Source organism: Somniosus microcephalus, chromosome 5 (genome assembly GCF_052327205.1).
Source record: "Somniosus microcephalus isolate GS21.2 chromosome 5, FLI_Smic_1.0, whole genome shotgun sequence".
NCBI lineage: Eukaryota > Metazoa > Chordata > Chondrichthyes > Squaliformes > Somniosidae > Somniosus > Somniosus microcephalus.
The window spans coordinates 54189790-54214272 of record NC_140991.1 but is presented as its reverse complement, the minus strand read 5'-3'; the positions used below and the strand labels follow the sequence as shown (position 1 = coordinate 54214272).

At 42.6% G+C, this 24483-nt stretch overlaps 1 protein-coding gene across 4 annotated transcripts in view; it reads left to right on the top strand.

Moving 5' to 3' along the window:
- The window catches only part of ccny (cyclin Y), a 287181-nt gene that overhangs the window by 182225 nt on the left and 80473 nt on the right, over positions 1 to 24483 (top strand). For 3 of the 4 annotated variants that reach the window (XM_085987614.1, XM_085987615.1, XM_085987616.1), the window contains one exon: positions 19497 to 19571. In XM_085987614.1, the coding sequence (XP_085843740.1) occupies positions 19497 to 19571 (75 nt within the window). Of the gene's footprint in view, positions 1 to 236; positions 301 to 19496; positions 19572 to 24483 lie in introns of those variants that run through there. The other variant, XM_085987617.1, reaches the window with a different exon arrangement.

Sequence of the window (24483 nt, the reverse complement as noted above, 5' to 3'; positions counted from 1 at the left end):
ACCATATGGCCTACTCCTGCTCCTTATTTTCCAGTACAGGGAGGATAAATTATACTCAAAGGATAAAGAACACCAAACTAAATATACATATACTGATTCAGATTGACTTTGTACTTGTTATGTATTGTGTGTTCTCCTCCCACCTGTGGTGGCGCTGTCACAGGAGATAAATGGTTGGGTGTTCTCTCGGTTAAGTTTAGCTTTTATCTCCTGTGACAGCGCCACCACAGGTGGGAGGAGAACACACAATACATAACAGTACTGGATATATTTACGGATTATAGTTCATTCAAAGAAAAGGTGCAAATCTGACTCTTACTACTGTACAATGAAACCTTTATTATTCCTGTATTTCTTTTTATTTATGAAGGAACTGCAGGGCCATGCACTGATAATATCATTTTCCAAAATGCGGTTCATCTGGAGGTTTGCTTTATTGGCAACTAGCACAAGTATTATTTTATGAATTATAATATTTTTGAAATTAATTTCAGATCAGTTAAGGTGCTTTGATAGTTGCTGTGAAATATGAGCTGTGGGTTTTACTCAGCCCAAAGCACATCCATTTTGGAATTGGCTTGTCGTTTTGCAAGGCAGCAGGAGCTCATTTAAATACGCTGCAGCTAGCTTGGTAATTTACTTGAATTATAGAGCCTGTTTGATTTTTTTTCTTGAAGAAACGAACCCCTCAGTTTTGTCCCTAACGTCTCTTTAAATCCCCAGACCGTGCACTGATTGCAGCTGTGAGAGTTACTAGATGACCAACGGCATTTCATTGAAAAAAATGATGGCCGAGAATGTGTTTCAAGCCAGTAACAGCTTTTGAGCTTTGCTTCCAGTTTGCCATTTAGTCCAAACCATCCTTTATGATGCAATCAGTTATACCCCTTATCTGATTCTTGAGATCTTCAATAATTTATCAGTCAATTTTATTAGGGAAGGTAAAATTGAACCTTTAAATTAAAACACATAAAACATGTTGGCCCGGAACTTGCGCTCCTGATGACGGCAAACTGGCAGTGTTCGTCGTCATTTGGCCTTTGAAAATGATTTAGTGCATGTGCAGCCTAACGCGGAAATCCTGAAGTTGCGATCTGTCAAACACTGCTCCTCCTCAGGCTGTGCTGTGGACCCCCACCGCCCCCCCGCCCCAGCCAGAGCCGGCACTCGCTGAAATCACTGGTCTGCCGAAAGTTCCTCTTTTCCGAACAAATATCGCTGTTAGAAACCCCATAAAATGTTAGATCCGTTCAACTGAGGTGTAACTGGGTTTGTAACAGTAATCTGTGCAATAACTACTGATAACCAACCGTTCTGGCCCTGAAAAACTAATTTTATATTGGTGGAATGTCAAATTTCTCCATTAGGTTGAAAAATTATTAGATTTTAAAATGAATTAAAAATGTATTTTTTAAGTTTGTTCATGATATTTCAGCTTCTACCTTAACCCAGTGTAGGTAAAAAAAAAAAAAATCTTTATTTCACTCTCTAAATTTTTTAAAAAGTGATTGATAATTATTGCTTGCTATTTCCTATGTTCTCGGTCTCTGAGAGTTCTGTATTGTGATTGGCTGCTTCAACAGCTTGCTGATGTCACAGCAGCTCACACTATGGGATTCCCACTATACTCCTTCTTAGGCAGTCCCCCGGAGTCGCGGATGACTTGCTTCCACTCCAATATTGTGGGTTCTAAGGGGAGTAATGAGTCCTATGCGGGATCTGCAGACTCTGCCACAGGTGGGGCAGGTAGTGGTTGAAGGGACGGGTGGGTGGAGTGCTTGGTTTGTCATACGCTCCTTCCGCTGTTTGTACTTGGCCTCTGTATGGTCCTGACGAAGAAACTCAGTGTTCGGCGCCTTCTAGAATGCTTCTCCTCCAATTTGAATGGTCTTGGGCCAGGGATTCCCAAGAGTTGATGAGGATGTTCCATTTTTTCAAGGAGGCTTTGAGGACATCCTTGAAGTGTTTTCTCTGCCCTCCTGGAAATCGCTTGCCGTGACGGAGCTCGGAGTAGAGTGCTTGTTTCAGGAGTCTTGTATCAGGCATGTGGACGATGTGGCCTGTCCATCGGAGCTGATTGAGTGTGATCGATGCCTCAATGCTGGGAATGTTGGCCTGAGCGAGACCACTGACACTGGTACGCCTATCCTGCCAATGGATTTGCAGGATTTTGCGGAGGCCGCATTGGCGATACTTCGCCAGTGCTTTGAGGTGCCTACTGTACGTTGTCCATGTTTCTGAAGCATACAGGAGGGCGGGTATCACTGCTGTAGACCATGAGCTTGGTGCTGGGTTTGAGGTCTTGGTCCTCAAACACTCTCTTCCTCAGGTGGCCGAAGGCTGCACTTGCACACTGAAGGTGGTGTTGGATTTTGTCATCGATGTCCGCCCTCACTGACAGACTTTTACATTTAAATTAGCCCCTCGCTTGCCTGCGGCGGGTTCCTCGCCCGACTTCAAAGTCGATGTGGATACGATGTCACCAGGCGGGAACAAAGCGGCCTCAGGCTGCTAAGTGAACTCAGCCATGATCTTAACCCCTCCCGCTGGGCTTATATTTCTATTAGACCTGTGATGACTCACGGAAAGGGTCATTTACATTCACAATCATGGCTCCAAGAGTAATAGAATTCATCTTTGTTCATTCGTTCTACGCATGACTCTTAATTTGCCAGAGCGGTGGCCATTATACAGGAAACTTTGGTTTATCCGGAGGTTAACTGTCCGGAATGCTCGATCCACCGGTAAAATTCAGGAGTCGGTTCAGTAAGTTTTTTTTCTTTTTGTTGCTTTTTTTTCCACCAGTCAGGCTCTGCAAGGTCTAGCTAAAGCTGTTGCTTAGCTACAGAGACGCTTGCAAGCTACGGCTGACTGTTTAGAAGCTGTGCAGGGTTTGTTGCTAGATACGGAGCTCAAGCTCCATATATTTTAACATTAGCGCTGGTTTGTCCGGCAGTTTTGATGGGACGGCAACAACTCGGTCCCGTCGGTGCCGGATATCACAAAGTTTCCTGTACCTGGATACACTTTTTTTTAAATACATGATAATAGTATGTAGCAGTGTGTTGCAAGGCAGCAAACCATAATGATAAATCTTGTATTTCTCGAGCATCTTATGTCAAAGTGTCTAAGCCTTTCACACAGTAAATTTATTTTGAAATGCAATGACCGCTGTTACATAAGCCAATCCAATCAATTGAGGCATCATAAATCTCTGGAGGGAGCCTTGAGCAATCCATAAATGTCTCAGCCCTGAATTTTTACTGCCTTGCTACACATTCCAGACACTCATCTTTTACGGTATGTATTATTTATACAGATCTTTATATATTTGAATTCATAGAATCCAGACCTTTGCTGTATTCCAATCACATTTTGAAGAATGTTGTTAAAGTACATGAGGCTGCAGTTCTTTAATATATTACAAAACAATGGAGCAATAAAGTTTCATTGCAGTGCACGTCAGGATTCTAAGTTTAAATTTTAATACTGATGATCTGCAATCCACAAACAAACATAACATTTGTTTCTGGTAATCTATCTCTCTCCCTTTTGATGATAGTTGACTCTTGCAATCAAATCTTGTTTGAACAGCAATGAGATTGGAAGTCATTACATGGGAATATCCTTGCTCGTGCATACAGTATTAGTTTAATATTAGTCTTTATAGACTATTAGCTTTACCCATGTACATAAGCATTCAGAATTTAGCCCCATTAATGCGACAGATAAATTGTTTTCTCAGCGCTTTTTAACCAAATCAATTCGTTTTTATAGAAAGAATTAAAAGTATTTGCAATTAGTAACTGTAACAAAATAATTTTAATTAATACTGGACTAGTTTCGATCGCCTAGATCAGTCGGAGAGGAATTTCCTAGAATTGTTTTCCCCAAATTGGCCTGGGTTTTTATCTCTTTTTTCGCCTCTCCTAGGAGATCACGTGGTTTCGGATGGGGTGGGGAGTGTGTATATTGTGACACACAAGGTATCGCAAGTGTGGGACAGGCTGCATGGACCAGAGGATCTTTAGCTGTCTATCATTGTTCGTATGTTTGTATTTGCCAGAGAAGCAAGTAATAGAATCTATCAGGAAAACCCCTGAAAGAAATATAGTCCCGAAGGAATCCACCATCAGTATGGAGCTAATTCCTCCCCCGACCCCTCCCATTTCTACAAGTGTTTATGTTAGAATGATTTTGTAACATGCTGCATAGAACACTTTAGAACCACTTGAAGCAGCGCTCTGGCCTCAATAGGGATAATACTACTTCAAGTGGTCTCCCAGTACGCCATCCAGTCTGATTTCTGGCCTGTCCAAGGCACCAAGACTGCTCTGGTCACAATCCGTACAAATTGTATTTACTTTGTAATCAGCGCAACATTTTTGATTGAAAATTAATAATCTGACAATCACAGCAACACATACCTCCTTGGCGTTAAGGCTTTTATCTTTTATTTAAACTAAGCAAACACGCTAAAGCCAACCAGAAAACTGAAGACACGAAAACAAAGCATTAGAACAAAGGCTGATTGTTCCAGGCTTCCCTTTTGAGTAAACTAGGCCGATACACTGCTGTCCATCAGTACCCCACTCCACTTGTCTGGTAGGCCGCCTTCCCCAGCTCATTACAATACAGTGGTTTTCCTGGCAACTTGCATGTTTTGGGTTGTACATGTCGGGGAGAGTGTTCTCCCAGGATGTCAAATACATTGAAGGCAGAATTAATTTGTTCAAGGAATGTTAGATATTCCTAAATATACCGGTCCTAAGGGAGCTAACCTGCGAGAGATATACAGACGCACAACTATCAGACCCACGTTTCCTAAACACGTGTTTAATGCAGCTTTTTACAGATGCTGTGAAGATCTAACAAATGCTATTGAAGTCATAAAAATCTGAAGCCCCATAGAAATCTGACTTGCGACTCGTGTGACAATGTACAATCTAGCAATAGGAGGCAAGTGGCCTGTTTGAGACAATCTTCTATGGCATGATTAGCAGTAAATTAAATCCGCCAAATACAAAGCACATTCTGTGGATAGACCCAGCAGTCTCCCGGCAGTTTGGATGCTACTGTGCATCAGATCTTCTTCACCTTACATTTATATTCAGGACGTATTTGTCCAGAGATAAACTCGTTCAGTTTACTGCTGATGGGATTTTGTTTGAAAAGGCAGCAAGTATCCTGGAAGCATAATTTTTTTGCCTTTGATTAAAAAGGAGGGTAGCCCGTTGTTCCTGGTATGATTACTAGCTGTATTGTTTTCCTTCCACTCCAATTTCTTCAAAAGCTGCTGATTCTTGCTAGCCGCTTTCTGGTCCAAATGACAATTCTTCATATGTCTCCCTCGCCTCTAACTACAGTGTGTGTTTGCATTCAATTGTGCATTGTTGGTGGCGAAAATTCCAGCCCTGTGTCAGCTGTATTTTCTGACTGGTACATAAACTGTGATCACGGTGTAAGCTATAGACGACAACATTTCTGCTGGAAGCATTTCAGTACTAGAATGATGAAAAAACCAAATAACTGCAACAGGAAATGCCTTTGCAATACAATCCTTTAAAACAGTGATTTCCTGTCCACTATTGCATCACTGCATTTTGAAGAATTTCCAAATATGGAGGTCTAAAAATCACTTTTAATTGGGGGCAAGGGAAGATGAGTAACCCATGTAGGACACGCACACATACAGGAAAATGGGCCCACTGTTATTTCAGTTTACCCACAGTTTGAGTTCTTGTAATGTACTGGTTTATCACAATATTGTTATGCTTAATTGCATTAGTGCAACTTTCAGGAACTTCTATCAAAATCTATACTTGTATTAATTCCTCTGCTGTAACTGATAACTGGGCTGTTAATATTAGTAGATTGCACAACAAGCCTATCCATCTTTGTGAGTGTGTATCTATAATAGGCATTGAAAATTGTAATACCGATTTACATAAAACTTAGACTCTGTGCGCTTGGAGTAAATCTGGAGCTAGTTTCACTCTTTCATTCAGCGTAACAAAAAAACAGATTATCTAATCATAATCACATTGCTGTTTGTGGGAGCTTGCTGTGCGCAAATTGGCTGCCGCGTTTCCCACATTACAACAGTGACAACACTCAAAGTACTTAATTGGCTGTGAAGCACTTTGAGACGTCCGGTGGTCGTGAAAGGCGCTATATAAATGCAAGTCTTTTCTTTCTTTTGGCCCAGCTGTAGTGTTTTCTTTGGTTTCACTCTTGTGGCTGTGGGTTATTTTCTGTGGACTGGCTGGGTAGATCTACATGTGTTAAGGAGCGTGCAATCGGACTTTCGGGTCTGCCTACAAACAATGGTTCTGTTTTCTGCAAAATGTCTCCGGTTCCTCTCAACACTTTCCCATCTCCCGTTCTTGTACTGCAGGACCTGTGTTGGCATTCATTTCCTTTTTCCTGTTGGCTGAATTTGGACAACTTCTCTTCCTCCAGCTTGTTGAGCTCTTTGGCATCTTTATCATGGAACTGGTCTCGCACGGCTTTTCTGAGCTGTGGCTTCTCTTTTTATATCACTTCCCAGCCTCAGTTGGAGGAGTTGGCTTGCTGTAGGCTAGAGTGCTGCCTTTTGTCTGCCAAATAGTGCTGAGCTGGTGAACTGCATCTCACATGTTGTATTGTATTATTCAAGAAGTGTGAGGTAAGAGCCTGCGCTGGACTCCAAAGCTTTTCTCGGTGTGCGCTTTGCAATTTTAGCAGCATTCTCTGCCTTGCCATTTCACTGTGGATACCTTGGTAAGCTGATGACATGACTGAACTTGTATTGCTGTGCTCCTTGAATGAAATGATGGGTCCATTGTCTGACTTAGCCCCATTTGGACTGCCGTGGCATGGAAAATAATGGTTTTTCTTAGCTGTGACTTTACCTTTTTATTAGATGATCTGTCTACTTCAAAGCAATCAGAGTAAAGAAAGAACTTGCATTTATATAGAGCCTTTCACAGCCTCAGGCCATGTGCCCAGTAAACACAGCGATGGTGACATCAAAGATGGTGATTGCCATTTCTGCTACTCACCAACTCAGAATTGGCATTTCACAGCCAATTTTGAAGTGTAGTCATGGTTATAATGTAGGCAAGATGGCAGCCAACGTGCGCACAGCAAGATTCCACAAACAGCGAGATAAGTGATCAGATAATCTGTTTTTGATGGTATTAGTTGAGGGATAAACGTTGGCCAGGACACCAAGGGAACTCTCCTGCTCTTCTTCAAATAGTGCCATGGGATCTTTTATGTCCAGCTTGAGAGGGCAGACGGAGCCTCGGTTTGACCTCACATCTGAAAGACGGCAACTCTGAAGTGTCAGCCTAGATAATGTGCTCGAGTCTCTAGACTGGGGCTAGAATCCATGACCTTCTGACTCCGAGGCGAGAGTGCTACCACTGAAAGAAGGCTGAAAACCTGGTAATAGAACATATGAGATAGTTTCTTCCATTTGCTTCAAGAAAATCATGTTCTAATTTCTGTTTGACCTGAAACTGCTGCCATATAACACACCTTGATCTCTATTCTGATGTGGCTTGAGCGAACTCTACACTTGAACACTTTTCTCATATGGAGTGGTATAATTACTCAATCTCACTTGAATATCAGTCCATCTTGTATGCCAAGTTCTCTAATGTTGAAATATTCAGCAGTCTGGGAGCACTTCTCAGCTTTAGGCCATCCATTGCTTATTAGCATTTCATTGGCATCAGTTCAACAGGTCTCCAATTTCTGAACACAGCCTCGTTCATCTGTACCATAGATTAAAATGGCATCTGCAGTGACAGCAACGCCTTCCAGATTTTCAAGTGCGCCATGAAGTCTTCTCTGAAATTCTGCAGCGCCAGAGAGATTCAGAAAGGCATGGAACCAGTGGTGTCCCCCAGGGGTCAGTATTAGGACCATTGCACTTCTTGATATTTATTAATGACCTGGACTTGAGTATACAGGGAATAATTTCAACATTTTCAGATGACACAAAACTCGGAAAAGTAGTAAACAGTGAGGAGAATCGTAGCAGACTTCAGGAGGACATAGTGAAATGGACAGACACCTGGCAGATGAAATTTAATGCCAAGAAGTGTGAAGTGATGCATTTTGGAAAGAAGAATGAGGAGAGGCAATATAAACTAAATGGTACAATTTTAAAGCAGGAACAGAGACTTGGGGATTTGTGAATAAAAATCTTTGAAGGTGACAGGACAAGTTAATAAGGGTGTTAAAGCATATGGGATCCATGGTTTTATAAATAGAGGCATTGAGTGCAAAAGCAAGGAAGTTATGCTTTTATGAATCATTGGTTAGGCCTCAGCTGGAGTATTGTGTTCAATTCTGGGTACCACACTTTCGGAAAGATGTCAAGGCTTTGGAGAGAGTGTAGAGGAGATTTTCTAGAATGGTACCAGGGGTGAGGGAGTTCAGTTACATGGAGAGATTAGAGAAGCTGGGGTTGTCCTCCTTAGAGCAAAGGTTAAGGGGAGATTTAATAGAGGTGCTCAAAATCATGAACAGTTTTAATAGCGTAAATAAGGAGAAACTGTTTTCACTGGCAGAAGGGCCGGTAACCAGAGGACACAGATTTAAGGTCATTGGCAAAAGAGCCCGAGACGAGATGAGGAGACATTTGTTTACGCAGTGAGTTATTATGATCTGGAATGCGCTGCTCTCAAGGGGAGTGGAAGCAAGTTCAATAGTAACTTTCAAAAGGGAATTAGATTTAAAAAATACTTGAATGGGAGGACATTGTAGGGAAAGAGCAGGGGGAGTGGGACTAATTGGATAGCTTTTTCAAAGAGCCGGCACAGGCACGATGGACTGAATGGCCTCCTTTGATCTTCACCTTCCAACCTCTTCCCCTCCCCATAACCCTACATTCATTTCACTCTAGCTTCTCGTGCACCACCATCCACCCCTCCTTTGCCCCACTGTTGGCAGCTGTGCTTTCAGTTGCCTAGGTCCCACTCTTTAAATTTACTCCCTAAACTCTTCTGCCTCTCCACTTCCCTCTCTTCCCTTAAGACCCTTTTTAAAAAAAAAAACACTCTTTGACCAAGCATTTGGTCGCTTCTCTCAATCTCTTCTCCTTTGGCTTGGCATCCATTTTCCACATGCCTTGTGAAGTATCTTGGGATGTTTTTTCTTCATTAAAGGCACTATATGAATTGTTATTAATTAAGATGCTTCTTTACAACTCGTGGTATTATCCTGCCTGGGACCTTGGGGTCAATTTGATGGTGCAGGGTGCTTCTAACATCCTCTTTCTCTTTTCCTTTGAAGACATCCTAGTTGTTTTATCTTGTTGGTATAAACCATTCTTTCTGAAGTGACATCTTCCACAGATATGAGTCTATTTCAGAAACCTTCAGAGATTTCTTGGAGTTCAGAACTTGAGTCATTTTTCTCAGTTTTTCCTCACTAAATATATTTCTTCCTGCGTACTTATTTGTTTCAGCTGCTTTGCTGGCGAGTCACTAGCTTAACATGCTTTACATATGTTAATGCAAGATTTGCATGTCTATTTTGGTTCTTATCAAAGTCCTGATACCTTTGTTCTGTATCCAATAACTATTCTGGCTCTGATTCAACTTTCTTCCAGCGCCCCATAGTTAAATCTTCTAGCTAAAAGGAAGAAAGACTTGCATTTATGTAGCGCCTTTCACGACCACCAGACGTCTCAATGCGCTTTACAGCCAATTAAGTACTTTTGAAGTGGAGTCACTGTTGTAGCTACATACAACTCTATTTCCTCAGAATCCTGGGCATTGTTAAATATATAACGTTCCTATATTTCATTAGTTTATCAATGACAAATTTTTCAATTTTGCCTAGAACAACCTCCGTATCAGTCTTGTCCTTATCCGTCTCCAACTGAAGACCATCAGATATTTTCAGTGCCTTTCTGTCCATACAGTTAATGTCACAATTTCCGGCTCGGTGTCAAATTTTGTTGGATAACGCTCCTGAGAAGCGCCTTGGGACGTTTTACTACGTTAAAGGTGCTATATAAATGCAAGTTGTTGTTGTTGTTGAAGCTTTTCCAATTGCTGCCTCGATCAGCTCCCATTTCTAGTTTTGCTTTAATAATACACTTCCAGTACATAATACTTTAAAGCTGCTGTTTGAACTGAGCAGGATAGAGCCAAATAAAAACAGTATTTGATCATTTTCAAGTATTTGGTTGAAAAGCACTTGGATCTGTAGGAAGCTGGCTTCAAATATTTCTGTTTGTTAGTTCTTTTCAAATGGCCTCTTTCTATGCTGTATCATTCTATGTTTCTGTTTCAATAACGGCTTTTAAAAGGGAATTGGATAAGTACATGAGAAGGGGGGAGATTCGCAGGGCTATGTGGCAAGGGCCGGGGCGTGGGACTAATTGGATAGCTCTTTCGAAGGGCTGGCACTGGCACGATGGGCTGAATGGCCTCTTTCTGTGCTCTATGATTCTATTTCAATGATTCTATGAAATAATCTGGTAAATTCAGAGTAATTTACTTCCAGTTCTGACGCCATGTAGTATCCGCTATTATGTTCAGTTGGTAATGAGTTAGAAAAGACTTCAGAGCTTCAAAACATGTGTTTACTGATCAGCTATTTCTTTTGACTATATGCAACTGTCAGTCATACAAATACTACCTCTTCCTGGTTGGATGGAACAATCTGGAAACTTCTTGTATTTAGCTATGGATAAAATGTTACACCGATACTGATATAATGGGCAGAATTTTCATTGGGCCGTGGAGGTGGGATTGGAGGCGTGTGGGGGTTAAAATCGCGAAATCGGGGGACATGAACCCATCCCACCCCCAACCCGCCTCCATGCCAGTTTCAAAGGAGGCGGATACCCGACCTGTGATGGGACCCGCCTCCCCGAGGCGGGAAGGGGATTAGTGCCAATTAACTGCCTGTCAACAGGTAGTTAACGGGCAGTTTTTAGCCTAATCCCTATTTTTATTCCTGAAGTGTGGGATTCCCAACGGCTCCAAACCACGCCAAGTTAGCGAGGCGGACCGTCGGGCTGAAGGGCTTGGAGGGTTCGAGATGTCCGGTGTTCAGGTGAGTGATGTGTGCATGAGTGCAGAGGTAAGTGTGTTTGGTGTGTGTAAAGTGTTTAAAGAAGTTTTAACTACCTTTACTTGCCTTTACAGCCTTCCTTCCTTCAGGTCTCGGGAGTCCCTCATCTCACCGGCACAGAAAGCAGAATGGCCGCGAGCTGTCAATAGTTGCAGCATTCAGCTTTCTGTTCTGGAGAGATCTCTAAATCAGCCTGAGAGGAAGGAATTAACTTAGTGTACAGATTGTCAGTGTTTGACAGCTTCAAAGAGCTGTCAAACGCTGATATTTCATCTGTCAATAGCTCTTGACAGATGAAATGTCTGTCTGTGACGTCACCTGTTGCCGGGTGGCCCTTAATTGGCCTGCTGAGCCCGCTGGGCGGGCTCAACAAGGTCAATCAAGTGAAAATTGCGTGGGTTGGCCACAACTCGACGGAGGCGGGACTACAACCCCAAAAGTTGTAGTTCTGCCTCCTACACGGCTCCAGTATCAAAATTCAGCCCAATGCCTTCATTTTTCTGCTGAAAAGGTTGGTGTTTTGCACGCACATTTAAGGCCTGCAGGATCCATGTGTGCACGCAAGAAAAATCATTCCCATAGCACAAGTGGCCCAGATGCTGATGGGGACATTTTACTGTAGCACTCTATTTGACCGGAAATGGTGATGCCCTTATTGCCTGATTCTGATATCGCAATTTCAAGACTTCATCCAGGAGGGAGAGTTACTATTGCAAAAAGAAAATACTGCAGATGCTGGAAATCTGAAATAAAAACAGAAAATGCTGGAGATACTCAGCAGGTCAGGCAGCATCTGTGAAGAGAGAAACCGAGTTAACGTTTCAGGTCGATGACCTTTAGTCAGGTCATCGACCTGAAACGTTAACTCTGTTTCTCTCTTCACAGATGCTGCCTGACCTGCTGAGTATCTCCAGCATTTTCTGTTTTTATTATGGGAGAGTTACAATGCCTGATTAAAACACCGGTTCATTGAAACCACTGCACAATTTTCACCTGTTTACCCACAAGGCTGAGAAGCAAGGGTAATTCCAATCAAGATAGTTGTATTATGGCAAATGTCACCTCCCAGCCAAAGGTCTGTTGAACTGAGGCGACTAAATGGAGCTGTTCTGGGATAGTACCGGACGAGAAGCTCCGGTGGAATTTTTCGATGAAGGCTGTAATGCTAAGCTGCAAAACTGAATAACTGAGCATTTTGTTAGTCGAGACGACGCTTTAATGATGCCAGCTAATGACGGCCAATTCTCCAGATGAAGCAGCTGTCCTCAGCCACGGTCATGATGACCATTCAAAATTGCTGTTGTGGTTAAGGTTTTTTGAGTGTTTTATGTACACGTCTCTTGAAGTGAGAAGCAAGCAGTCAGCACATAATTCAGCAAATCCAGCAGTCTGTAGATCCTGCCCCTATTTTATATTGATTTCCACATAGTCCGGCTTGCGAGCTCAAAATACTGCAGATTTCTGACCAAGTAATGTCATAGAGTCATAGAGTTTTACAGCACAGAAAGAGGCCCTTCGGCCCATCGTGTCTGCGCCGCCCATCCCTCCCTATCCAGTCTAATCCCATTTTCCAGCATTTGGTCCATAGCCTTGTATGCAATGGCATTTCAAGTGCTCATCCAAATGCTTCTTGAATGTTGTGAGGGTTCCTGCCTCTACCACCCTTTCAGGCAGTGAGTTCCAGCTTCCAACCACCCTCTGGGTGAAAAAGTTCCTCCTCAAATCCCCCCTGAATCTCCTGCCCCTTACCCTGAATCTGTGCCCCCTTGTTATTGACCCCCCTACTAAGGGGAAAAGTTCCTCTTTATCTACCCTATCTATGCCCCTCATCATTTTGTACACCTCAATCAGGTCCCCCCTCAGCCTTCTTTGCTCCAAGGAAAACAACCCCAGCCTGTCCAGTCTCTCTTCATAGCTGAGGCGCTCCATCCCAGGTAACATCCTGGTGAATCTTCTCTGCACCCTCTCCAAAGCAATCACATCCTTCCTATAGTGAGGCGACCAGAACTGCACACAGTACTCCAGCTGTGGCCTCACCAGCGTTTTGTACAGCTCCATCATAACTTCCCTGCTCTTATATTCTATGCCTCTGCTAATGAAGGCAAGTATCCCATAAGCCTTTTTAACCACCTTATCTACCTGTTCCGCTGCCTTCAGGGATCTATGTACATGTACACCAAGGTCCCTCTGACCCTCTGTACTTCCTAGGGTCCTACCACTCATTGTGTATTCCCTTGCCTTATTTGTCCGTCCAAAATGCATCACCTCGCACTTTTCCGGGTTAAATTCCATTTGCCACTTTTCCGCCCATCCGACAAACCCGTTAATATTGTCCTGTAGCCTGAGGCTTTCCTCCTCGCAATTTACCACCCCACCAATTTTCGTGTCATCCGCGAACTTACTGATCATACCCTTTACATTCTCATCCAAATCATTAATGTAGATCACGAACAGCAAGGGACCCAGCACCGATCCCTGAGGTACCCCACTGGACACAGGCTTCCCAGTCACAAAAGCAACCTTCGACCATCACCCTCTGCCTCCTGCCACTCAGCCAGTTTAGGATCCAACGCGCCAAGGCCCCCTGGATCCCATGGGCTCTTACCTGCTTGACCAGTCTCCTATGCGGGACCTTGTCAAAAGCTTTACTGAAGTCCATGTAAACCACATCCACAGCATTTCCCTCATCCACACACCTAGTCACCCCCTCGAAAAATTCAATCAGATTGGTCAGACATGATTTACCCTTGACAAAGCCATGCTGACTATCCCCGATTAATCCTTGCCTCTCCAAGTGGAGACTAATTTTGTCCCTCAGAATTTTTTCCAATAATTTCCCTACCACAGATGTTAGGCTCACTGGCCTGTAATTCCCTGGTTTATCCCTGCTACCCTTCTTGAATAATGGTACTACATTAGCTGTTCTCCAGTCCTCTGGTACATCCCCTGTGGCCAGAGAGGTTCTGAAAATTTGTGTCAGAGCCCCTGCAATCTCCTCCTTTGCCTCACACAACAGCCTGGGATACATATCGTCCAACGTGAATGGTTCATATTCACGTTGGAACAAATTCCTTAGAGGCTTCAATGCGCCAGCGATGCCGCTAGTGCCATGTAACGTTGCTGTGTAATGGCTGTACAATGCATGTGAGCTGCTTGGATTCTAGAACTAATTTTGTCCACTGCCCAGAGATTGTTAATCATTTAATAATTTTCAAGTGACGGCAGGCCTTTTCACACTGTAAATGAGATCGGAGTTGTACCTTTTCTGAATTTAAAAATTCATGAACTATTTTATTGGTTTCGATGCTCAGTATTTGGCTGCAAATCCTGCTACATTTCCAAAGTCAATGCAGCAAATTATTTACAGAAGCCATCCTCTCTCTCCTCTCCCCTTTCTTGACCAACTGAGGCTGCCGTACACAATTTGAAGAACAAAAAAAAGAATTACCTTGCTAAAATATGTCAGCAGTCTGAGGGAGCTTTCCTGTGAATTAAAAAAAAACTGCCAGTGCGGAGGAAGGAAAAAAAATAGCCAGTTTTCCCACTTCTGATCGCTATTCAATGACCTTCAGTGACCTTTGCTGGAAGGTGTCACTGCATAATTTTACAAACCTCTGTTAAATTTTCTGTGAGCCGCCTGAAATCTCTCCTCAACTGTAGTTCCCGTCCCTGGCATCAACCTGGTGAATCTACGTTCTCTGTGGCTTTAATAACCTTTCTATAATGAGGTGCCCAAAACTTCATTCAGCACTATAACTGGTTTAACCAATGTTTTGTATAAATTCATCATTACCTCTTTACTCTTGTACTAAAAATGTCCATATTTGTAAAACTCAAATTTCTATTGGCCTTCTTTATAGCTTAATGCACCTGCGCTCACACTTTCAGGGAATTAGGCACTTGAACCTCTTCAGTGTCTTTACATTAAGTGAAGAACTCCCATTCCTCATTTTTTTCTTTCTCCCAAAATGTATCACTTCATACTTATCCACACTAAATGTTACCTACCGCCTGTCTGTCCATTCCTCCAACTTGTTTTTCTAAAGTCTTTACTGTCCTACTCACTCTTTAGCAAACTTCCTACTTTTGTGTCGTCAACAGATTTTGAGTTTGTGTTCTATATACCCAAGTCCAAATCATTTATATATACCGATTGGGCTTATACTCGCTGGAGTTTAGAAGAATGAGAGAGGATCTCATTGAAACTTATAAAACTCTAACAGGACTAGACAGACTAGGTGCAGGAAGGATGTTCCTGATGGTGGGGGAGTCCAGAACCAGGGGTCACAGTCTAAAGATAAGGGGTAAGCCATTTAGGACAGAGATGAGGAGGAATTTCTTCACCCAGAGAGTGGTGAACCTGTGGAATTCTCAGAAGGCAGTTGAGGCCAATTCATTAAATATATTCAAGAAGGAGTTAGATATATTTCTTAAGGCTAAAGGGATCAAGGGATATGGGGAGAAAGCAGGGACAGGGTATTGAGTTTGGATGATCAGCCATGATCTCATTGAATGGCGGAGCAGGCTCGAGGGGCCGAATGGCCTACTCCTGCTCCTATCTTCTATGTTTCTATACCGAGAACAAGAGTGAATGAAGCACTGACCCCGGGGTACACTGCTTCCAACCCTTCTCCATTCGGAGTAACACCCTAACTCTTATTTAAGGAAGGATATACTTACCTTAGAGGCGGTGCAATGAAGGTTCACTAGATTGATCCCTGGGATGAGAGGGATGTCCTATGAGGAGAGACTGAGTAGATTAGGTCTATATTCTCTGGAGTTTAGAAGAATGAGAGGTGATCTCATTGAAACATATAAGATTCTTAGAGAGATTGACAGGGTAGATGCTGAGAGATTGTTTCCCTGGCTGGAGAGTCTAGAACTAGGGGACATAGTGTTAAAGGGCTGACCCCTTATCCTGAGACTAAGATGAGGGGGAATCTCTTCACTCAGAGGGTTGTGAATCTTTGGAATTCTCTGCCCCAAAGTGCTGTGGATGCTCAGTCTTTGAGTATATTCAAGGCTGAGATAGATAGATTTTTGGACTCCAAAGGAATTAAGGGATATGGGGATTGGGCAGGAAAGTGGAGTTGAGGTCGAAGATCAGCCATGATCTTAGTGAATGGCAGAGCAGGCTCGAGGGGTCAAATGGCCTACTCCTGCTCCTAATTCTTATGCTATGTTCTTATCCACGCTGCTACATTTCCTTAGTACAGGAAACTTTCTGGTATCCGGCACTGATGGGACCGAGTTGGTGCTGTCCCATCAAAACCGCCGTATAAACCAGCGCCAATGTTAAAACATACGGAGCTTCTCAGCTCCGTATGAAACCACAAACCCTGTTGCTTAGCAACAGCTTCAAAACAGTCGGCCGCAGCTTAAAAGCGTCTCTGTAGCTAAGCAACAGCTTCAGCTAAACGCTTGGGAGCCACGACTGGAAAAAAAAAGCAACGAGAAGTAAAAAAACTTATAGGAAACGGCTCCTGAATTTTGCCAGTAGATAGAGCTTTCCGGACATTTAACTTCTGGTTAAACAAAAGTTTCCTGTATTCACTTCACTGATGGTGATATAAAGAAAGAAATCTCAAACTAGTCTGAAGTAGGTATCCTCCATTTATATGATATACATGTGGCCCAGAACAGTACATGCTACATGCTGATTATTTTGTGACTGAAAAGTGGAAATTATTTCATATGCTAAAATTACTTTCACATGTGCCACTGGCAGCTTAAAAATGACACATTTGCACTCATCATCAGTGAATGCTGACAGTAACCATAGCAACTCCCTCGTCGTGCCTACTTGTATGACTTCCAGAGCATCAGCAGGGCAAATCCTACTGCCCTGGTGTTACCAGCTGTAATTTAAAATTACATCGCCATGTAAATCAAATAGAAACAAACAAATTTATTCGTGTCCTTACAATCAGCGCACTCTCTGACAGTGTCCTTTTCAACCAACTGGCAAATAATAGCATCACTAGCACTAAACTGATGCCCACCCCTAAGTTCTGGGATGCCAATACACGGTACTCTGCATTGTGCAACTCCAGTCATGTTGCATGCAACTTTTTTTTTTAACTGGTACCATATTATACATCTACATCATCTGAAGTTGAATACCATCCAAGCACTGGAAGCAATGGACAGAAAGACTTGTGAAGCTGATACCTGGTGTCAGAGGACTGAGTTATGAGAAAAGGTTTGGAAAAATCAAACCCCTCAGTCTTGAAAGTAGGTGAATGAGAGGGGACCTTTTTATTAGAGGTGGAATAAAGAAAGAACGGACAAACTTGTGTTTTTATAGTGCCTTTCACACATTCAGGATGTCCCAAAGCAAATTGCAGCCAATGAATTGTTTTTAAAGTTTAATCACTGTTGTTGTGTAGCCAAATGCAACAGCCAATTTGTGCACAGCAAGATGCCGCAAACAGCAATGAGCTGAGAATAACCAGGTAATCTATTATTGGTAGTGTTGGTTGAGGGATAAATATTGGCCAGGACTCTCGGAGAATGTCTGCTATTCGTCATATAGTGCCATGGGTCTTTTATTTGAGAGGAAAAACGGGCCCTCGGTTTAACGTCTCATATGAAAGATGGCATGTCTGACAATACAGTAATTCCTCAGTACTACACGCAGCCAAAATGATGTGCTGGGGCTTGAGCCCATGATTGTCCAATTAATCCAGAGTACTGTTTTGAATTAAACCGTGACTTCAGTACAGGGGAAAAAAAGGAGCAAACTAATAAAGGGCATATTTGGGGCTAATATCAGGAAGCACTTATTCAGATGAATGCTGAATACTACAAATGGTCTTCTGACCAGAGTAGTGGAGGCAAAATCTCTGGAGTCACTCAAGAGGTAGATGTTGTGATGGAGTTACGCAGTCTTCTATGGAAGAATGATCTAAATGGTGCTAAATGGTCTTCCTCACCTGTACTTATCTTGGTGACTATTCCACCTCTGAAGGAAACTTGTGTAACTCACTTGCGATGTCACCGTGCCATCTCATTCACTTATGGACTAAACATAGCATTCAGCAAATGCACACGAGACATTCTCTATGTACTCGAGGAATGTGCACTTGGCTCTCCCAAGTTTTGAATGCCATCTCTCTTATAAGCGTTCTGTGTAATAGATACCTTGCTGCTGAAGTGTGCCAAGCTTTAAATTACACTATAAATCATACAGAAAAAGTAAAATTAATAGCCGATTTCAAACAAATTGTCAGTGAACTCGTGCCTTCAGCTGAAACCTGTCTGCTAACCCTTGAGATACCACTTCATTTAACAGGCATGGGCGGCCTGTAAATCATTCATAACTCCATTCTTCAAGAGTTATGACCTGGCTCAAATTGATATCGAATAGGATGGCCCCTAACTATATTTACCATTAACTAAATCAGAAAAGAATAATTTAAATCACAATTGTCCTCTGCTGTGATTTCAGTTTTTGAAGAATTTTCCTTGTCATATGGTGTGTCATTAGCCTATTATGTAGCTGTCCAGACAGAAACTTGTGCAGAGGTTACCAACTTTCCACAGTCGTTGTGCACTTTAACTTATTTTGCCCATATGGAGGTTGAAATGGAGAGTGATCTCTAAGTCTAGTTGGTGACTGGAAATTTAATAGCCCAATTGATGTTTTCAGTAGACTGGAACTGCCAGTTTACTGCAGATTTTAGTCACTGCATCTTTAAGTAGGACGGGAAGCTATTTATTTCCCACCCAGGGGAGATTTTTTCTGTGCACTATGTTTATAAAAAATGGGTTTACTATTTTATTGCATTTAGCGCACAGAAAATATCCTTCCCAAGGTTTTTTCCCCCATGCTGTAGTATTTGATGAGAAATATTTTTATGCAGCGAGTTATGATGAATCTGGAATTCTGCCTGAGTGGGTGGTGGAAGCAGATTCAATAGTAACTTTCTAAAGGGAACTGGGTATATATTTGAAAAGGAAAAATTTGCAGTGCAGGGGAGTGGGACTAATTGGAGAGCTCTTAAGAGCTGATACAGGCAGAGAGGGCCGAATAGCCTCCTGTTTCTAAGATTCTATGGCCTCAACTTTTAAGGGGGCGGGAAGGGTGAATGGGAGCCCGGCAGCGGGCGACAGACCTGGCAAGGTCAGGGACATGGGTTAGGTAGAGAGTTCCAGGATTGTGATCCAACAACCATGAAGAAGTGGCGATATATACCCACGTAAGGATGGTGTGTGACTTGGATGGGCACCTGGAGGTGCTACACCTACGGGTTTGGGAGTTGTTGCAGAGCATCCTGTAGATAGTATACGCTGCAGCCATGGTGCGCTGGTGGTAGAGAGGTTGGGTGTTTAAGCTAGTGGATGGGGTGCCGATCAAGTGAACTGCTTTGTCCTGGATGGTAATTATTTTCTTTTTACATTTTTCTCCTTAGATTTAAACATGGAATTTAACCCTTCGGACCACCCTCGTGCTAGTACCATGTTCTTGAGCAAGTCCCAGACAGACGGTGAGTAGTCTATAACTCATAAAGTAGTATTTACTCCATTCAGGATGTGCCAACTTTAATAGAAGATTGTTTGACTGAATTTTCACTTAGAATAATAAAGAATGATACAGTACTTACACTTGGCATAACACCATAATGAACAGTTTGTTTTCTTAATCGTCAACATTTCATTGGGTCACCTTGAAGCTGTCTCTTTTCCAAAGTAAACAGCCCCAATTTCCTTAAGCTTTACTCATAATTTTCATTCCTGATACATGGGGCAGGATTTTCATTGGGCCGTGGAGGCGGGATTAACAGGTAGTTAACAGGCAGTTTTTAGCCTAATCCCTATTTTTATTGCTGAAGTGTGGGATTCCCGACGGCTCCAAACCATGCCAAGTTAGCAAGGTGGACTGTCGGGCTGAAGGGCTTGGAGGGGTCGAGATGTCCATTGTTCAGGTGAGTGATGTGTGCATGAGTGCAGAGGTAAGTGTGTTTGGTGTGTGTAAAGTGTTTAAAGAAGTTTTACATACCTTTACTTATCTTTACAGCCTTCCTTCTTTCAGGTCTCGGGAGACCCTCATCTCACCGGCACAGAAAGCAGAATGGCCGCGAGCTGTCAAAAGTTGCAGCATTCAGCTTTCTGTTCTGGAGAGATCTCTAAATCAGCCTGAGAGGAAGGAATTAACTTGGAGTACAGATTGTCAGTGTTTGACAGCTTCAAAGAGCTGTCAAACGCTGATATTTCATCTGTCAAAAGTTCTTGACAGATGAAATGTCAATCTGTGACGTCACCTGTTGCCGGGTGGCCCTTAATTGGCCTGCTGAGCCCGCTGGGCGGGCTCAACAAGGTCAATCAAGTGAAAATCACATGGGTTGGCCCGAAAGTTGTAGTCCCGCCTCCTACACGCCTCCAGTATCAAAATCCAGCCCATAGAATCATTTAGATTCCTTGCTTCTATCCTCTCAACTGCAATGAAATACTCCCATATGACTGGAACTGCACAGAGTTAACTCCAGATATGGCTTGAGCACGCCTTATGCAGCACAAATGATGCATGAACCTGTGGAGAGCCTCTTCTACTAATGGGGTCTATTAGTCCCACTACAGACTTGATTAGCACTTCAGAGCAGTGTGGGGAGAATGCTGCATTAGTAAGAGGTGCTTTCTTTTGGATGAAACATTACACTGAGGCCCTATTTGTCTGCCCACTTGGGTGAATGTAAAAGATCCCATGGCACTTTTCGGAGCAGAGCGGGGAGTTTTTCCTGGTGTGCTGGACATCACTCCTCCCTCAACCAACACCCCAAAAACAACTTCTATGGCCATTCAGTCATTTGTTGTTGTTGTGGGCAAATTAGCTTCTGCATTTTCTTGTACAACAAGAGTGACTGCACTTAAACTTCAGTCCATTGTTTGCACTCTTTTTGGAGTGTCTGAGGATGTGATAAGACGCTATACAAATGGAAGGTCTTTTACTGTTGACAAATTACATGGTTGTTGAATTGTGTTCTCAGCTAATTATCAGACTTGACCCTCAGTCATGATTCTGTTCCTCATCCATCAGCCATACCACTTAATAACGATGAAGCTGCGTAATTAGCAAGGCCTTTTTTGAGTAATATGTTTGACTAATTCAAAAGAATAGGTGACCTAGTGCAACAGCAGATGACCTCTGTTGCATAATAGGCAATTTGAAGTTGATGAGACACCTAATAAATGCAGCATGAATTTTTGAGGATTGACCAATGATCCCCCAGGTCTCAATCGGGTTAAGAATATTGGGTGTCTTTGTTTAGCTATGCTTACAAAGAAAGGTGTTTTACTGTATTGTGGCAAATTGTTACTGCAAGCCTGAAAAGAGCTGAGCAAAGCTTAGAGACCAACAGTGAACTTTGCTTTCACTAACAACAAGTCTTTACCAGTGCTCTATTTATGATCACTAGAATGAAGGCCATTCAGCCTTAAAGAGGATAAACTTTCATGGATTTATACTGCTCTTTTTGTTCTCGAATGATCATATAGCTGGTATTACTCTGTCTAATCGGATACATTTATTTTCCTTGTTTTCACTCCACCCTCAGCCAGTTACAGGATGGTTGTTAGAAATACTGGAAAGACAGCTTGGAGTTGTTCTTTCTGTGCCAGGAATGAGAGTTCTAGATCCAGAGACTTTCGCTTTTGGATTTGTTGGAGGAAATAATACTTACAGGCAGCTCATGCAAAGGCTGCGGGAATCTTGAGCCCAGTAGATCTTCCCCAACTTCGTGTTACAATGGCTATTATGCCCTCAGCTCCAAGCCATTACATCATATACCTTGTGACGTAAGAAAACTACTAGGCACTTGGTCTGAGTATTAAACTAGGGTTTAATCAGCTGTTTTTCAACATGGAGATCTAGTTGTGTCCTTCACTAGTTCCTGTTAAGGAATGTCCTGAGCAAGCTGGGCCCATGCCTGAGTATTTATACTCTCCCTGGACAGCGCCACCAGCAGGCCGCCCAGTATTACTTCATAAGTCATTTCCACATGAATGACAAGATTCGTGTCACCTTCCATGACCTTTACCTTTAGTTTACATTAATTTCCGTTAGCCCAGCATTCCCGCTGCATCTATGGCAGCGATCCACAGCCTTTTCTTATAAGCTGCCTGTCTAACCACATCCAGGAGAAAAGGGTAAAAGCAACTAGAAGGTCAGAACTACACAAAAAACAAGTAACTATCTTTATGACCCCTGCCTGTGCCACCCATGAAGAGGCCTTGAGGGCTAAAAACGAATTCAGCAGTTTTCTACAGATACTGGGTCAGATTTTGCTGCAGCAGGGCATCTAACGGTGTCTGCTGTTCGTTAGACTTACCCCGGCATCCTTCAGCTCAAAACATTTTTGCCCACAAAGTTGCTGAAAGTGTGAGCTGATAAAGTCATAGCGAGGGAAACATGCCATCTGGGACCTAAGTGAACAGGGCAAACAACAGGGTATCTCCTTAACCAATGAGACTGAAGGATTGGGAAATAAGCACAGGAAGAACTGAGAAAAAGGGTGCATTGGAGTGGGTGAATTCAATGTCAAATCAGGTACTGAAAGGGAAAGAAAGATTGGATTAAGAGAGAGAGAAAAAGAGACAAAGGAAAAGTAAGAAAATAAATGTAAATTTTAAATTTGACTTTTTTAATTGCCCCGAAAAATTCAAAACCTGAAGGAATGAGAGGTTGATTGGCAGTCATTAACACTTTTCACATTGTTAAAAGGGTACGCTTATAATGACAAGACTTAACTCCCTGTGGCAAGTTTAATGGGCAAATACAGCAAGTTCCTAAAAAAAAAGGGGGAGTTTAGTATTTTCGCGAAGCTAACAGTGCAACTCGGACAGCAACTTTCTGGATATTCTCATTTAACCATTTATCTGCTCCTGGTCTGAAGTTGGTGTAACATTTACCCATAAATATCAGCGACTGTCATTAGCTTTGCCGTTATTTTGACAGCAAATTCTGGCCCACTGTCTGTTAATCAAAAATGGAGTCCTCGGCACAAGATGGAACCCGAACACAATCTCACTTAGTATAATTGTAAGAAGTCACACAACACCAGGTTATAGTCCAACAGCTTTATTTGAAGTCACAAGCTTTCGGAGCGCTGCTCCTTCGTCTGGTGAAGCAGCGCTCCGAAAGCTTGTGACTTCAAATAAAGCTGTTGGACTAGAACCTGGTGTTGTGTGACTTCTTACATTTGTCCACCCCAGTCCAACTCCAGCATCTCCACACCATCACTTAGTATAGCTTCTCTAACAATGGTCACAATAGATGCACATTTTCCCCAGAGCTGTCAGAGAAAAGGTACCTACAGCAATCTTGGGATTTCAGCATTCAAACTGGCAAATCCCAAGATTCTAGATAAGGGTTAGGATTGAAATTTGCATGAACAGCAGGCCAGTTCAAGAAGACCAATAGATTGCACACTTTTAAGCACATTTCCCACTTCTTGGAGGGGGAAGGGTCATCCATGTCTGTTTCTTGAAATGTTGAGTAGAATTTGTTCAATTTTGATTTCCCAGTTTTAAAGGCCTCAGACCCATGTTTCGATTATTGTTAGGAATTAATTAATTTACCAATATTTTGATTGGTAGGCAGAATCATAATGTCAAACATGATTGTTTCCTTAGGGCTGGTTACGTATGCAAATGGTTTTTATCAGTGTGAGCTTTTTTTTAATTTTGTTTTTTCATCCATTTCATCGGGATGCCCTGAAAAGTCTTGCTGTTGAGGTGGCAGGCTACGAATCGCTAACGTTACCGCTCGATGCACCTTTTTGCTATGGAATTTTGCACCTCGCTCAGGAGGGATGTAGTTGACCTGTTGATTTTTTTTTTTAAAGTCACATGCAGGTCAACAGTCAGTGAGGATAGAAGGACATGTCAGAGGAGGAAGTCGCAGGAGAACAAGATCAAGCCCAAACACTGTCCTTTAATGCTTCTGGAGATTTCAGGATTGCTGAAATGGCTTGGGTTCCTAGGATAACAGGAGCCTGGGATTGCAAACCCTAATTGTATATCTTGATAACAGTTAGCATCATGGGGAAAATTTTATAGAATGCAGTAACTCAATAAACTTCTGATAGTAAATATGTACTCGAGCTGCCTCACTTCTCCACCCCCCCCCTTAACATTTCTATTTATACCACTTCTCTTGATTGAATATCTTTCAATTTGTTAGCCAGACAGAAGCAGATGTGCTCAGACAGCTTAAGCCAAGGAGATCTGCTTGGAATGTGTTCTGTTCCTAGCATTGGAATCTGTGTGATCACGGTGTTTTCAGATCAATTTTAATCTCTCACCCTCACCCATCTGGCAAACTTTTACTAAAAATGTGAGGAGAAGAAAACTCAATCGAGATGGAAAAACAAAAGGATGGCCTTCGATCAGTCCAAAAATGAA